The 15,749-nt window shown below is 38.1% G+C and overlaps 1 protein-coding gene across 3 annotated transcripts in view; it reads right to left on the reverse strand.

Annotated features, from left to right (window-relative positions):
• Window positions 1-15,749, reverse strand: part of Ccdc146 (coiled-coil domain containing 146) — a 143,887-nt gene that overhangs the window by 21,137 nt on the left and 107,001 nt on the right. For all 3 annotated transcript variants that reach the window (XM_047561034.1, XM_047561032.1, XM_047561033.1), the window contains 5 exons: window positions 7,480-7,537; window positions 5,615-5,791; window positions 3,649-3,722; window positions 2,623-2,850; window positions 1,251-1,437 (listed from right to left, as the gene is read on the reverse strand). In XM_047561034.1, the coding sequence (XP_047416990.1) occupies window positions 1,251-1,437; window positions 2,623-2,850; window positions 3,649-3,722; window positions 5,615-5,791; window positions 7,480-7,537 (724 nt within the window). The remainder of the gene's footprint in view (window positions 1-1,250; window positions 1,438-2,622; window positions 2,851-3,648; window positions 3,723-5,614; window positions 5,792-7,479; window positions 7,538-15,749) is intronic.

The following is a 15,749-nucleotide window of genomic DNA, read 5'->3' on the forward strand; positions in this document are numbered from 1 at the left end:
TTATATAATATTACATGGCTCAGGTGTGCATAGACTTTACATATTCATATCAATGTAAACACTAAATTCTGAACTAACCAAAATTATGACATAAGCATATTGGGCTCATGGAGTGACAAGAAATGTGTGCATGGTGAATAGGGGCCTAAAAGGGAGTTGTATCCTTCAGTTTTAAAACCGAAAACTCAAATAACAGTATTATAAGGGTGTCACACAGGGAATGAAGACATACTGAAAGAACTAACAGAAGGAATAACATTTAATTTGAAGAAAACTTGATGAGGAATAGGAAGTACATAGAAAATCTTTCTTTCCATGCCTAGGACAGACATCACTAATTGACCACAGAGCTCCTATCTGACAAGGCAGTGCTTGGCCACAGAATCCTTGGCAACATGGTCACTATGAGGAGCTACCAACAATTGAATGGTACTGATACTTGGAGTGACATCTATTTGCCTTGATTAGATCATATGATCTTTATGATTCCTCCTAGTTCTTTCATTCTATAATTATGTTAAATAAGGATCCATTGAATGTCTTGCATAGGTGAGTGACATCCATCAATTTTAATTTAGTAGCGAAATGGAATATAGATTGGACATGAAAGGAATAGAACCTACAGAAAACAGCCAGTGGGAAATTGTAGTCATTCAGGTAGTGAGAGGGTACCGAGAAACATTTTGAGGCTCATCAACATGGCCTGATGATGTAGTCTTCTCCACTATAATAAAATAGCCATATTCATAATCTCACCCTAATTATAAACATTTCCTTGGCTTTTAAAAAGGTTTACATATATAAAGACAGAAAAGCAATGCTAGAATCTGGATAGTCCTTGGCTAGTTGGAGGTACAAGCCAACTGACCATATGTACATGATTTGATCTGGTCCTTGATGGTCATAGTCTGCCATGATGCCATTCTGAATCTGACTTTCAACTGACACAAACAGCGATGCACTCAGCCCTACCCTGTAGTGAACCCTCTAGTTTTTCTAGAACTAGATGGCTAGCCAGGCTGCTATCTGATCCAAATAAGACATTTCTCTGGTCTTGGGCTCTTAAAAGAGATTGAAAAACATTATAGGACAATAAACTGTATACTAGGTCTGATGCATTTGAAAACTGCCTTTTTCCTCCTATTTTTCTTCTTCTTTCTCTATTGATTCCAAAAACAATTTTCCAAAATATTTTTACTTCAAAAGATAGCACTCAGTTTAAAAACCAGACAGAAGTTTTCAGCACTCACCTCTAATAGAAGCCTTTCATGCAAGGCTTGAGTTTGAGTGAGCGCATCTGAGGACACTTTCAAGAGCATCTCCATCTTTTTTAAATTTCGAATATCTCGTTCCTTCTCTCTTTGCTTGTGAGAAAGTTCATCATGGTAGTTCTGCTTGTCGATGATATTGTTTCGTATATTGAGATCTAAGATCCCTCTGTCCAGGTACAGGGAGAAAATGAGAGTGATCTGTCGTCAGCTGTCCTACCTGTTTTATAAAACCTATCAAGACAGCATCGCAGTATATATGTACAAAACCATTCTTTTGTTAGAATCATAAATTATAAATAATGCCCAAAGTAACCAGGCTGTGAGTAGATATCATTTGGAGTTATAGTCTTATAAATCCTCAATGTAATAACATTTGGCACAGAGAGAGAAGCCATGACTTTCCCTAAAATTTTATCTAAAAATGGTAAGTTGGGGCTGGGCATGTAGCTTAGTGGTAGAGCACTTGCCTAGCATGCATGAGGCTCTGGCTTCAATCACAAGCACTGGGGGAAAAAAAAGCATGAAGTAAAATTCTCCCAAGGAATCACATCATGAATTTTCTCCATTAGGAAATAGTCATGATTACCTCAACAACATTGGTTGGTGAAATCCCTGAACTGTAGAGCACACACCGGTGATATAATTTTCCAGAAGTACATTTTGGAAACTTACAGCATTTAATGGATTTTTGTCTTTGAAATTTGGTCACAGAGAATTGAGGAAAAGTATGAGTAAAAGATGGAAAAAATGCCTCGAAATAAATTACATATGTGTATTATACATGTATATATACATTTATACTCTATTTATGTATATGTATGTGTGTGTATTTATATGTGTGTATATATGTGTGTGTGTATGTGTGTGTGTGTGTGTGTGTGTGTGTATAAATAAAGTTTTATCTTATTTTATTTCAGTGCTGGGGATTTATTTAACCCAGGGCCTTGTGCATGCTTGGTAAGCACAATACCACTGAGCTACATCCCCAGTCCAATAACATATTTTAAATTAATGGCAAAAGTTGATTAAAAATTCTTTTAATGCCTGTGATACAAACTACTCTGGAACCTGAGACAGGAGGATCACAAGTTTGAGACCAGCCTCAGTAACTTTGCAATGTCCTAAGCAACTTAGCAAGACCATGTCTCAAAATAAAAACTGAAAAGAACTTGGGATGTAGCTTAGTGGCAGAGTGCCCCTGATTCAATCCCCAGTAACACACAAATAAAAAGGAAAAAAGAACAAAAAGTCTTAATGAATCACATAAAAGCATTTGAGAGTATATTTTGAATCCTTGCTTATATGTTGAATAAAAAATTTAGATGACAGAACACACATAAATATAACTGACTTTTCAGTTAATGAAGTGGCTTCATTCTCTCTGGTTAATTCCAGTAGCTTGATCAGTTGGTTATATTCTCGTTCTTTGACTTCAAGCAAGGTTCTTTTGCCTTCGACTTCCTTTATTACATCCTCCTTCTCTTCCACTACAGCACTAATTTTGTTTTCAACTTTCTTTAGGGAGTCATTTAGTTCTTTGACTTCATATTCCAAGACAACTTTTTTCTTTTCCATTTCTCTGTGACACACACAAGAGTAGCTTATTTCAAGACCATGCTCAAAACCTGTCAAAAGAGCTAGTCATTAATTCAGTGATCTCAGAGGTGTGTCCAAGTGCCACTGGTGGCAGAATTTGCCTAGCTTCCCTACTTCCTCCCCAGATCCCAGGTGTTGTAATCTCCTGTACTTCTATCCACATCCTGACTAGCTTCCTGGGACTGACCTAAATTTCTCAACTTTGATGCTGGTGAACTTGGTTTTTAGAACCATTTCTGCTTCATATGCCCCTCCCTCTCTTAAGATCAGTCACCAGAGTTATATTGTTTCTCCATAATACTTGTATCTTCACTAATCTTTGTTCTTTTTGGTTCTTTGAAACCCTGAGAATTTCTTCAATGACCTCTGAATTCAAATCTGTTCCAAATGTCTGAGGGTGCTATACCCTGATTAGATGGCAAAGTGAGGAATTACCATCATTTGGGCTGTTGGCTGGCTAACATACTTCTGGACCATGAAATTCTAACCAACTTAAATAATGTATCCCTACCTCTGTTAAAGTCAATTGAAGTTTTCCATATAAATGATTTATAAATTGGAAACAGAATCTTGACCCATAAATAAATAAGAATGATAGCAATTTGCTGTACCACTTTCTTTTAAAGAACTTGATATACACGACTTAGGGCCAAAAGCAGATATTTCTAGAATGATGATGCTAATTTGATGTGTCCAGTGATTAGTATCTTGATTTAGCCTGCCCATATTACTTGGGAGAGGTTGGGCTGGGAAGGATTCAAAATAAAAATATTAATCTTACACTTTTCTGCGTGCTATTTTTTCTATCTCTTTTACAATCTGTACAGGAACAGTTTGATGGTGGACCACTTCATCCTATTAAAGAAATGTAATCATGTTTTATCATGTAGTCTTGGATCAGAAACAATCAAGATGAGCAAATTAGACAGGAGAGGAAAAGGAACTATGATATGTAGAATTCTTACAATCATGCTGACCTTACGAGACAGTATTTGTTACTATTTTAAAGAGGATGTCACTGAAAGTAACAAACACTGTCGGAGATCTGCTCAGGTTCCTTTACGGAGGTGCTCTTCCCATACATGCTGCAGAGGACAATTGCCAATAGCTCACATTAATCTCTCCATTGCATTGCCACTGGCTGAGCAGAGCTGTCTTGTCAGGGTAAGTGGGTGGTGAGGTGGAGATGGTGAGCAGTCTGTGACAAGTTGCTTAAGGGTCAGTATAACAGCCTATTCCCCCTTGCCTGTGGGCAACAGCCATTGTGGTACAATTCAAGATCTAGGGAACTCCATGGGGTCAAGTTAAGACAAGAGTTCTTCTAGTATAGAAACCGTATTTGGATCCAGCATCTTTCCCAGCTCTATCCTGCTCCCCAGTCCTCTGTGGGATCCTTCTGCAAGCTCTCCCTCAATTACTAAATATCTTAGGCACTGCTTCTAGGGAACCCTGCCTAAGACTCATGCTTAAACCATTTTCCTCCACAGTCAAATAGCTAGTAAATGGCAAGAAATTAAATTTACTATCAGAAGTTAAGTTTGTCTAATACCACTTCCCACCATGCTCTGTGGACTCATGAGAGTTCCCCAAGAGTCACATGTACATGACCTGGTTACCTTAGAGCCCCTTCCTGCCTGAGGATCACACTGGAGTTTGGGACCTGGAGTCACACATAGGCATGAGGTTGAACACATCACTGTGGCAGAACATCCTTCTATGGAAACTTGCTCAATCCTGGGGCAAATTCAAGTTTGTGAGGCTGCCACTTGTACTTGGGAGTCCCACTTCAAGTAAAAAAGTAAAAACTTACAAATGGTAAATTAGGTATAGGCCCTTAGAAGAGGTTCAAATAAGTGAGGGGCCTGAAACTCAAGCTTCATTGGGGTCCTGATAAATCCATCTCTGATTAGTTTCTCTATTCCAGGCAACACCGGGGCACATGTTGACCAACTGCTCTTAGACTCAAGGAGAAAGAGGTCAAAGTATAATACCAGAATTGTCCTCTAAGTCAACAAGGTTCAGCTCATTATAAAAATAACTCTAAAAAAATTATTTTTAAAGAAACTGTAGGTCATATAAATTGTTTTTTGAGAGTTAGTATTATACATTTTTCTTAAAAAATGAATTTTAGGACCAGGTGTGGTGGCGCACACCTATAATCCCAGTAGCTCAGGAGGCTGAGGCAGGAGGATCGTGAGTTCAAAGTCAGCCTCAGCAACTTAATGAGGCTCTAAGCAACTCGGCAAGACCTGTATAATAAAATACAAAAAAGGGCTGGGGGTGTGGTTCAGTGGTTAAGCACCCCTGGTTTCAATCCCTGGTACCAAAAAAAAAAAAAAAAAAAAAAAAAAAGAATTTTAGTTCATTACCTCCTAAGATATAAATATGGGCCCTTTATCATTTTTATGGTAAGAGGAAGAGAAGTGGACCAAATAGACAAGGATAAGGCAACACAAGAACACACCAGAGGTTATGACATTTGATTGCTCTTTAGGGAAACAAAAGTGTTTGTGACATTTACTTTAAATATTGAAAAATATTTGATGACGTCTAGAGAGGCCTGTTTCCCAGAGTCAGGGCTTTAAATTAAAACAATAGTATTTATCAAACACCCCAGAGCTTAGGTTTAGTTTGATAGGATCCTCCAAAACACACATTTGTGTGATAGTGTCCCTTTTTGTATACAAAGATATTTTTATCTCCCTGCAGGTACAGTGTTTAATATTCCTAAACTATAAGCAGCATACCTTTAGGACAACCTGGTGTTCCAGCAATTCTTCCAGTTCCTTCTGCTCCTTTACTAATTGCTTTTGCTTAGATGCCAAATCTTCCCGCAAATTTTTAATTTCTAATTTTTTCTGAATTGTTTCCTTACGTAATTCTTCAGTACTTTCTCTGAGTATTCTCATCTTCTTTTCCATTTCCTTTAAAAGTCATGAAAATTATCAGGTTACATAGTCTGAGCAAACATTTGTCTATGTAAAAACAGAATTAAACATAATTTCATCATTTTGATTATATTTGTTTTGAAGTGCATGAATGCTTCCTCACAAAGTTAAATGTAACTTATGCTTTCTGACATCTTCGACAGGGACATGACTATTATACTGCATGTTTAATTCAACATTTTACATTAGGTTTGGATTTTTTAAACTTATGCTTCATTTTTTAATGTTTCCCTTTCCTGAGTTAATTTTTATTTCATACCAAAAAACATTAATGACAATGTCCATTCTGTTTTTTAGTAGCTTTGTGCTTTGACAAAATCAAATGCAAAAAATCTTTGATATCTGGCTTATGGTTAACTTGAGTCACACATGGGAACTGAAGATAAGAGGGTTCATATTTGAGAGGTCTAACTCTTTCCATCCCCTAACTGCCCCACTTTCTTCTTACTATCACTTCTCTAACTTCTATACATTTTCCCCAAATGCCCTCTACCCTAGATCATAATAGATCATGTTTTATATGACTTATTATTGGGAGAATGCTTGACTTATGGGAGAAAAGCCTTCTTATACTCAGGAAGGCTACATGGTACTCATGTCTAAGTAGATGGGTCTACTTAACCAGCTCTGGGATTTCTGTGTAGCTCCCTCCTTCCACTGCTACCAGGAAAGAGTAAAATTAGTAATCTACAACCTAGAACTGAAATTCAAAATGCTTTTTCCCATAAAATCTCTGTTGTAAATGGTGTTAGATGTACTTATATAGAATTAACAGTATTTTACTAAATGCTAAGTAGGTTTTTGTGGGCTGGCCATGGAATTAAATCATCAATATATTTTAAAAACATTATCATTCAGAAAGCAGATGCAATATTTGATGTATGATGATCTACTTCTTCTCTATGGTATTAAAAAATGGTCACAGATTCCTCCTGTTCCCCAGGATGTGCGTGCCCCTCTGTAATCTGTCTTTGCCATTCTTCTATTAAAGGAAAAACCTATTGTTCTACATCTTGATTGTAGACTTGGCCATGTGAATTGCTTTGACTACTGAGATATTACCCAAAATGATTTAAGCAGAGGTTCAAATTGTTCTTGCCATTGGGATTTGCCCTCTCTTGAGGCTGGACACCCTTCTATTATCATGAGATCGACTAGCAAATGTGACCTTAGACCAACTAATCTTGTGCAGGTTGATATACACCAGCCTTAAATGAGCCAGCTCATACCTGAAGAATTCAGAACTGTAGAAAATAAGAGATGATTGTTTTAAGCCACTAACTTTGGGTTGGTCTGTTATGCAGGAATAGATGAGTGACATTTTTTTTTTATTAAAAGAGTTCCTGTAATAACTTGAGGAGTTCAGAAAGCTATGAGGGCAAGAGTTACAGCAAAAAGAATGTTTTAAAGTGCTCAACACAGAAACTTCTTTTGGAAATGAAACAGATACTGTTGAACTAAACAATTAGATGCCAAATAGCTAAAGCCTGATATGCACCCCTCATATTTACTTTAGAAGTTGCATAGATACTCATTTCCACATCAATAGTCATGACTTTTCAGTATTCAAATGTTTCAGGGTATGTTTGATGTGATGAAGATTCTTATAAAGGGATGTTTAAATCAAGCTGTATTTAACAAATTCTAGAACATCTAATACTTACTCCTGGTTTAGGTATCTTCTCAAACTCCTTTAATATGAGGCTCTTTTCTTCTTTTAAGCTGCCAAAAAATAAAGTTCGACAATGTACAAAAGAGCAAGAACTTTTTATTTTCTCTTCTCACGGTGCCATTCCCAAGTTTATTTGCACGCATCCTGGTGTATTCTTTATGATGGACTTCCTCACTCCCTGGGCCCATTTGAGATGCTTCCTCTTCCCAAGAACTCCCACAATGCCAACTACTCACACCCCGTGGAGAAAGTCATCTTAGCATGTTATGACTTTTAGGGAGCACAGCCCTACCTCTAGACTCAGGCTCCTTCCAGGCAGGCTCTGGGCCTTTATACTACCTGCAATGGACTAGTGGCTGCCTGGGTTACTGCCACAGCCTCCTAACTGGCCCACCTTGCCTCCAACCTTGTTCATGAACATGAATTACCACTCAGCACTCCAGGGACGTTCACTTGGCCCTGCATGCACTGCCTCTCCAGTCTCACTGCCTGCTACCCTCAAGCTCTGGTCGCACGGGCCTTCTTGCCAAACTTGTTCCTATCCCAGGACCTTTGTCCTTTCTGATCCCTCCACTGGCTTGCTCTTTCACAGATCTTTGCACAGCTCACTCCTCACTTCATGTAGAGCTGTTCCTGGGGTCACCTTCTTGCAGAGGTGCTGGATCATCCTATCTAAAACAGTACTAACATCCTTTCCTTGTCCTGATAAAATTCTATATAGTATCCATCACAATCTGAAATTACATTATGTATTTGTCAATTTGACTAGCAGAAAACCTAGCTCCTTGAGGGCAGGGACTTTGTCCTATTTACCACTGTATTGCCATTGACTCAAAAAGCATTTGCATGTAGTTGGCACCCAATAAATATTGATATGAATACACAGAATGACTGAAGTTAGTTTTATTCCTAGTTTCATTATTTGAAGTAACATAGTTTACATGCTAAATGAGAAGGCTATGCATATGGAAATAAATCTTCCCTCAGAATGACCTACTGCATCACATTGTTCTATATCCAGACTGGAGGAAAGGCTGGTGTAAGTCATGGAAGGGAAGACTCCACAGTTGTTCATAGATGTGAAGAAGGGTTATTCCAAGAACTCACTCTAGTTTTGTGTGGCAACTAAATTCCTGAGGGATAATATTAGAGGGGAACACCACAGAGAAAATCATAGGATGCTGGAGCCAGAGGAAACTCAGATCCAGATGTGGTTGGGTAGTGGATATCCAAGCGATTAAATGGAGTTTCAGGTAAAGGACAGATTTAGACCAGGAGGCAAGTGTAAAGAAGTATTATATGTGGGAACTTGAGAACAATCCATTTTATTTCCCTTCCAAACTATTAGGAACTCTAATATGAATTCACAGGAAGATCCTGTGGACATACATTGTACTTTTATCTCATGGGTGTTTGGTTCATAAGAATCTGCCTTTGACCCCTGTGACAAACATGTTACCATGAATTTGTCATGCCATTTTCCCTTCCTGAATATACAATAAGTCCATGTTTTACAGCCTCCCTTGCATTTGGATGGGACTATGGGACTAATTCTCAGCAATGAAAGGGGAATGGAAGTAAAGAGCACTGTTTTCCCAGCCAGACTGAACTCAGAAGGCATGGGATACAGTTGCCAAAGCTATAAGATGGAGGCTATATGACTTGCAATGGACTGCTAGGAGCCAGAAACAAAATTTGGTTATTCCATTGATGTTTGAACATTTGTTACTGCTGCACAGCACAGTTGAAGTCTAGTTTCTTATCCTCTCAAATTAAAACTCATTATCTTCCCCTCTGAGATCTGTTTTTCTATTCTTCCTCTCACTGGTTCAATTAAGTTTTCAAAATTACAAGTGTGAGAGTCATTCTTGAAGCTTCTCCATTCCTTGCTCCTGTCAAGTTTTTTTTTTCCCCTTTGTGTTTAGCTTTCAGAAGTTGTGTTATAATGCACCTGGAAGGTATTTCTTCAGGCTCACCCCGATTGGGGTTCATTGAACTCCTCAAATCTGTGAGTTTATGTCTGTCACCAAATTTGGGAAGTTTTCAGTCATTATTGCTTCAAATATTTATTCATCACTTGATAACTTTTTTTCTCTCTGCAACTCTGATAACATGAGTGAGATCTTTTGCTATTGTCCCATGCATACCTAATGTTGTTCATTTTTATTCAATTTATTTCTCTATATTGCTTAGGTTGGATAATTTCTATTTATTTGTCTAAGTTCAATGACTTCTATCATCTTCAATCTTCTATTGAGCCCAACTACCAAGTTTAAAATTTTTATTCACTGTACCTTTCAGTTCTAAAATTTCCATGCAAGTGTTCTTTATATGTTTTGTTTTCTCAGACTATTTTTCCACTTGTTACAAAGTTGTTTGGAATTGTTTGTGGAGTGTGTGTATACAAGCTGCTTTAAGTTCTTTGTCAGATAACCCAAACACTTCTGTCATCTCAATAATGATATCTATTTTTCGTCTTTTCTCATGGAAGCTGATATTTTCCTGGTTGGTTATATATGACAGATTTTGGATTATAGCCTGAACATTTTGAACATTCTATAATGAGATTCTGGGTCTTACTTAAATTCTTTCACAACCATTGATATTTTTGGTTCAGTAGACCTAGTTAGGTTTGTGTCAAAGGGTCCAGTCAAGATTCTGGGGGCTATAATTTTAATTTCAGTTCAGTTTTCAACACCTTTGCAATACTATTCAGATTTTTCCTGCATGTGTGCCACCGAGGACAAGTTTGGGACCTGGGAAATGAACTCCCTTAGTTCAGTCCTCAAAGACTTCAGTAAGCTGTTTAGGGTCAGATACACAAATGCTGAGCTCGAGAGTGAGCCCAGAAGTTCACGAACATATGAATGAGTTCACATGTACAAGCTCTTCTTCCTCCGAGATCCCTTCAGTAGTTTCTGGACACTTGGATCTTCTGATCTTCCATTTTGACCTTCAGCCAGAGAAGTGAGGATTCAGTTGCCGTGTGCTACTTCTGTAACAGAGCTTATGTCTGGAGCTAAGCAGTGGGAGGACAGAGAGAAAATGAAAAAATAAACAAAGGGAATCTTCCTATTCTTTGGGGAATCATCGCTCTAAAAATAGCGAATTTTCCCTTTCCTTAGAGTTTTGGTTCCTGTGGTCTCCCACTGCATGTGGCTCTGCCATTGCCACCTCGGCGTTGCTTGGGAGCTGAGGAGTGAGAGAATGTAGAGGAGAAAACACCACAATGGGGTTCTGCACTATGAGTTCCTTTCCTGCTCTTTGAGCCAGAACTAGGTTGTTTTTTCTGGACTCTGTCTGCCCAGGTCAATGTCCACTTCGGGATTTCAGCTTTAACATTCAGGCTAAGAGACAGCAGGGGAGGAAATGCCAAATTCACCACCACTTCAGGATTGTTTTCCTCAATATGTTGGCTATTATTTACTTTTAGGAGAAAAATATATGCTACATGTGTTCCATCCAGTTTTATAGTTACGTTTAGTAGAAGAGACTGGCTAATGTGGGATTATTCCACGGTTCCTGGAGTCAGAATCCATGTTTAAAGCCATAGGACTGGATAGGATTACTCTGGGAGAAGGTGTAGATACAGGGCTAAGGACTGATTTCTGGGATTCCAAAATTTACATACACAGAAGATTAGGAGAAACTAGTTAAACAAAACAAAACAAAACAAAACTAATCTAAAGCTATTCTGATTTCCATTTCTGTACGTAAGCAGTTTAGTTTCCACTCCATTCTGGCAACAAGAAAAATGCCAAATGAACTCAAAACTAGATAACTCTTCTTATATATTTATAAGAAAATGAGGTCATAGGGAAAACCACTGCCACTAAAATTGGAGGGACAGATAGCTGAACACAGAGAATTGAAGCCAGAATTAAGGACAGGTAGTTAGTGTAGAAATAAGAAATCGGGTAAATTCGAGGAAATGAAGCCATGAAGCCATCTGCCTCTGGAAGTTGGAGACTGCCCCTGGGAGAATGGAATATCAAGGATCTCCAGAGCCCATTGATTACCAAATTTACCTGCCTTTATCAAGGACTGCAAGCAAGAAGCTGCTAATTAATGCCCCCTGGGCCCTTGCCTGCCTGAATCACCTTGGCCCTCCCTTTGCCCTCCGAACTGCCTGACTGCTTTTCCCCACTCACCCCGAACCCCTTCAGAGGAACAGGATGGCTAGAGTGAGTTCTAGTTGGGGTCTAGTTCTAGTCTTCCATGAGGATGACTACAGCCGACTAGAGTTGGTCATTTTATTTTTCCCAGGTGAGTGAGACTCTAAAAAAACGTCACCAGGCTAAGCGCCAATGGTTGTTTCTCCTGAGGGCGGGTCTTCTTAAGAAGAACAAAGCACCCATCGGAGGGCTTCTCACTTAATGCAAAACCAGGCCTAGTCACTTAGGCAGGAAGGAAAGATAAGGGAGAGAGAACTGGAGAACAAAAGAGACCCTAACCTATAAAAGATGGAGGGTGCTCTCAGTTCTGGGGACTTTTAGAACATCAGTCATGGCCCCCTTCTTCCTGCCGGGAGAAGTCTGTATTATTACCTTTAAATAAAACCTGCTTAATATGCTTGCCTTGGCGCGCTTCTCTAGTGTTCAATCTTCAATTAGAACGGCGGTATCAGATTCACAAGGTCCAAGAGCAGAATCCTCTGCAGGAGCCAGTGTTGGTAGAAAAACCTAAATTGTAACTGTAGCATTGCTGGAGGCTCAGTGTGGATGTCTGGGAGTCAAAACCTCCAGGGGGGCAGAGCTTGTGAGCTTTACCTCATGAGCTTAACCTGATTCTCACGGTGAATATAGGATAAAATCCCTTAGGCATTCAGTGAGGAATGGAAAAGGGAACCATTTTGAAAAAGATGGGTGCTTTGTTCTTCTTAAGAAGACCCGCCCTCAGGAGAAACAACCATTGGCGCTTAGCCTGGTGACGTTTTTTTAGAGTCTCACTCACCTGGGAAAAATAAAATGACCAACTCTAGTCGGCTGTAGTCATCCTCATGGAAGACTAGAACTAGACCCCAACTAGAACTCACTCTAGCCATCCTGTTCCTCTGAAGGGGTTCGGGGTGAGTGGGGAAAAGCAGTCAGGCAGTTCGGAGTTCAGAGCTGCAGGCTCACTAAAAGACTAAAGCCCACACTCAGCACTACAGAATGCCTCCCCTTTGCCGCACCTCACCACCACAGCAGTCCTAGTTACAGCGGTTCTTTTTACACCATGTGTCATGTCTGGCTATCGAGACAAAACTGCAGAGTACACTAAAGGGCAAAAAGCACCATTTGAAGAGACAGAACAAGCACTGGAACCAGATCTGGCCAAGATGGTAGAGGATAAAGTAACACAGCAAGCAAGAAGATGGGCAGCATAAGCAGAAAGATGGAATTCTAAGGAAAAAATAAATGCTAGAGATGATGGATGCCTCTGGATAGCCTATTCGTAGAATGGACACAGGTAAATAAAGAATCCCCATTCTTGAGGTTATTGCAATAGAAACCTTCAAAACTGAGAAAGAGAGAGAGAGAGAGAGAGAGAGAGAGAGAGAGAGAGAGAGAGAGAAACACCCCAGAATATCCAAGAACTTTGGGACAATTACAAAAGCACATGTACATCATTCCAGAGAGAAAAGAGAAAATAGCAGAAGAAATATTTGAAGTAATAATAATTTCCTTCACATTAACTTCAGACAGCAAATTCTAGATCCAGGAAGATCAAAGTACACCAAGCAAGATACTCAAAAAAGCTACACCTAGGACTCTCACATATAAATTACAGAAAATCAATAAAGAAAAATTGCTGAAAGAAGAGGAAAAACACTATATTTACAGGGTAGTAAAGCAGAGAACTATATCTGACTTTTTCTCAGGAATTATGCAAACAAAAAGAGACTGAAGTGAAATATTTAAAGTGTTGACAGGAAAGACCCATATGAAATTATTCTTCAAAAGTTAAGGAGAAATAAAGGCTCTCTCAAACAAAAATAGAGGGAATTTGTTGCCATTGGACTTGCCTTGTAAGAAATGTTCAGAGAAACTCGCTACTGGGAAAATGGTATAGGTCAGACACTTGGATCTACATACAAGAAGAGCATCAGAGAGTAGGTTTAGATAAAAGAAAAACAATTTTCTCACTCTTAATTGATATAATTTGTTTAAAATTATAATAACCAACTATATTCGATTATGTATGCTTATAAATATAAACATTTATGTATGCTCATATGTAGGAAATAATGACACAAAGAATAAGAGTGAGTGAGGAGTTAGAATATTATAAGGTATTTGAAATTATGTGGTATTAATTGAAAGCAATCTTGGATTAGTTGTAAATGTATATTCCAAACTCTAGGCTAACCACTAAAAAAAAGAAGTACAACTGATATGCTAACAAAGGAGAGAAAATGGGATTGTGTAACATTCTCAAAGTCACAAAAAGCAGAAAAAGAGTGGATGACAAATAGAAACAAAGAATGAGTATGACAAATATGGTAAATGTTAATCTAGTCCATCAATCATCACGTTAAACATCAATTAAAAGACTGTCAAGGTGGAAGAACGAAGGCTCAAATATACGTTGTCTGTAAGAGACTCTCTTTAAATAAATCTGTGTGTGTATATGTACATAAATTAAATGGATGGGTAAAGATATACCACGTTAATGCTAATCGAAAGAACACAGGAGTTCACTGTACAGGTTGAGCATAATCTAAAATGTTCCTAAATTGGAAACTTTTTCAGTGCTGACATGATATTCAGTTTCTGATTCCAAACTTTTAGATTAGGAAGGCTTAATCAGTAAAGTTTAGGCAAATATCCCCCAAATCAAAAAATCTCTGAAATCTAAAACACATATCTGGTTCTAAGCACTTAGCAAAAGGGGTACTTGCCTGTTTTAATTCCAGAGAGAACAGAGTACAGAGCAGAGTTCAAAGCAAGGAAAGTGAATAGCGCTAAAGAGGGTCATCACAACAACACTAAAGTAGATTCTTCAAGAGAACATAATGATCCCTTAGAAGTATCCACCCGGTCGACAGAGGGCAAAAATACAAAAGGCCAAAACTGATGAACTACAGAAGAAATAGAAGGATCCACAATTGTAGTGGGAGACTTCAACACTTTTCTACCAGAAACAGACAAATGTAGAAGGCAGTAGGTTAGCAAGGGCACACTTTAATTAAACAGCATCAGTCACTAGGATATAATTCCCATTTGTAGAAAGAAAGGCCAGGGGTTTTTTTTTTTTCTTTTTTTTTCCTGAGAGCCAGTCATCATTGCAAGGTGAGATTAACAAAAGAAACCAACTATTAGGAAGTACAGACAGTAAATGGGAAAATGTACTTTCTCTCACTTAATGAGAATAACAAAGAGAACATTTTTAAAATTTTAACTCTTAGTAATAGATGGCATAATGCCAAAATGAAATTTTAGAAATTGCTTCAAATAGTTAGCCTGAATGTTCTAAACAAAATAAATAATAGTGGGTTGGATATGATCGCTTGTTTATTTTCTTCTTCCAAAACCGTATTTTGAACTCAGTTTTGTCTACTGAACTTCCTGACAGAGTCTAAGAGAAATATTTTCTATTTTTTCTTGTTATTCTGCATTCAATGGCTATTAAGTGTTAAAAAGTCTTAAAATTTTCTACATTTGATCAACACAACCTTTAAAATATAGAAGACCTATAAAATAAAGGTTGGGTCTGCCGGTTATACCAAGGGCCCACTGGTTATATCCACTTGTCAGTAAATCTGGTAACATGGAGCTAAGGCATATGCACATTAACTTTAATTTTTATGAAATTCTATTTACAATAATGTAGATTAAGGATAGGGTCATAATATGAATTTAATATGTTAATTTTCCAGAGCAAAAACTGAAACTAAATTTTCAGAGCTTTGACTCCTTAATGCCTTTGCTTTCAGAGTTTGCAAAATTGGTGTACTTTAATTCACAGATATTAATCCTACACTTTAGTCAAGCTGCCACCAGGGGGTGGTAGTGTGTTGCCATCTTTTGGTTATAAAGGCATTTTGAGCATCCTTGAGTTTCAAAATGGTGTTGTGAAGTTATTCCACAAGGTAAGACTTGTAGTCTTTTCTTTAAATAATCTTCATAAGTTCAAAGCCAGCCTCATCAACTTAGCAAGGCCCTAAGCAGTTTAGCGAGACTCTGTCTCTAAATAAAATAATTTTAAAAAGGGGTTGAGGATGTGGCTCAGTAGTTAAGCATCCTGGGTTCAAACCCTGGTATGAATAAATGAATGAAT

This window comes from Sciurus carolinensis, chromosome 8 (assembly GCF_902686445.1).
Source record: "Sciurus carolinensis chromosome 8, mSciCar1.2, whole genome shotgun sequence".
NCBI classification, from domain to species: domain Eukaryota; kingdom Metazoa; phylum Chordata; class Mammalia; order Rodentia; family Sciuridae; genus Sciurus; species Sciurus carolinensis.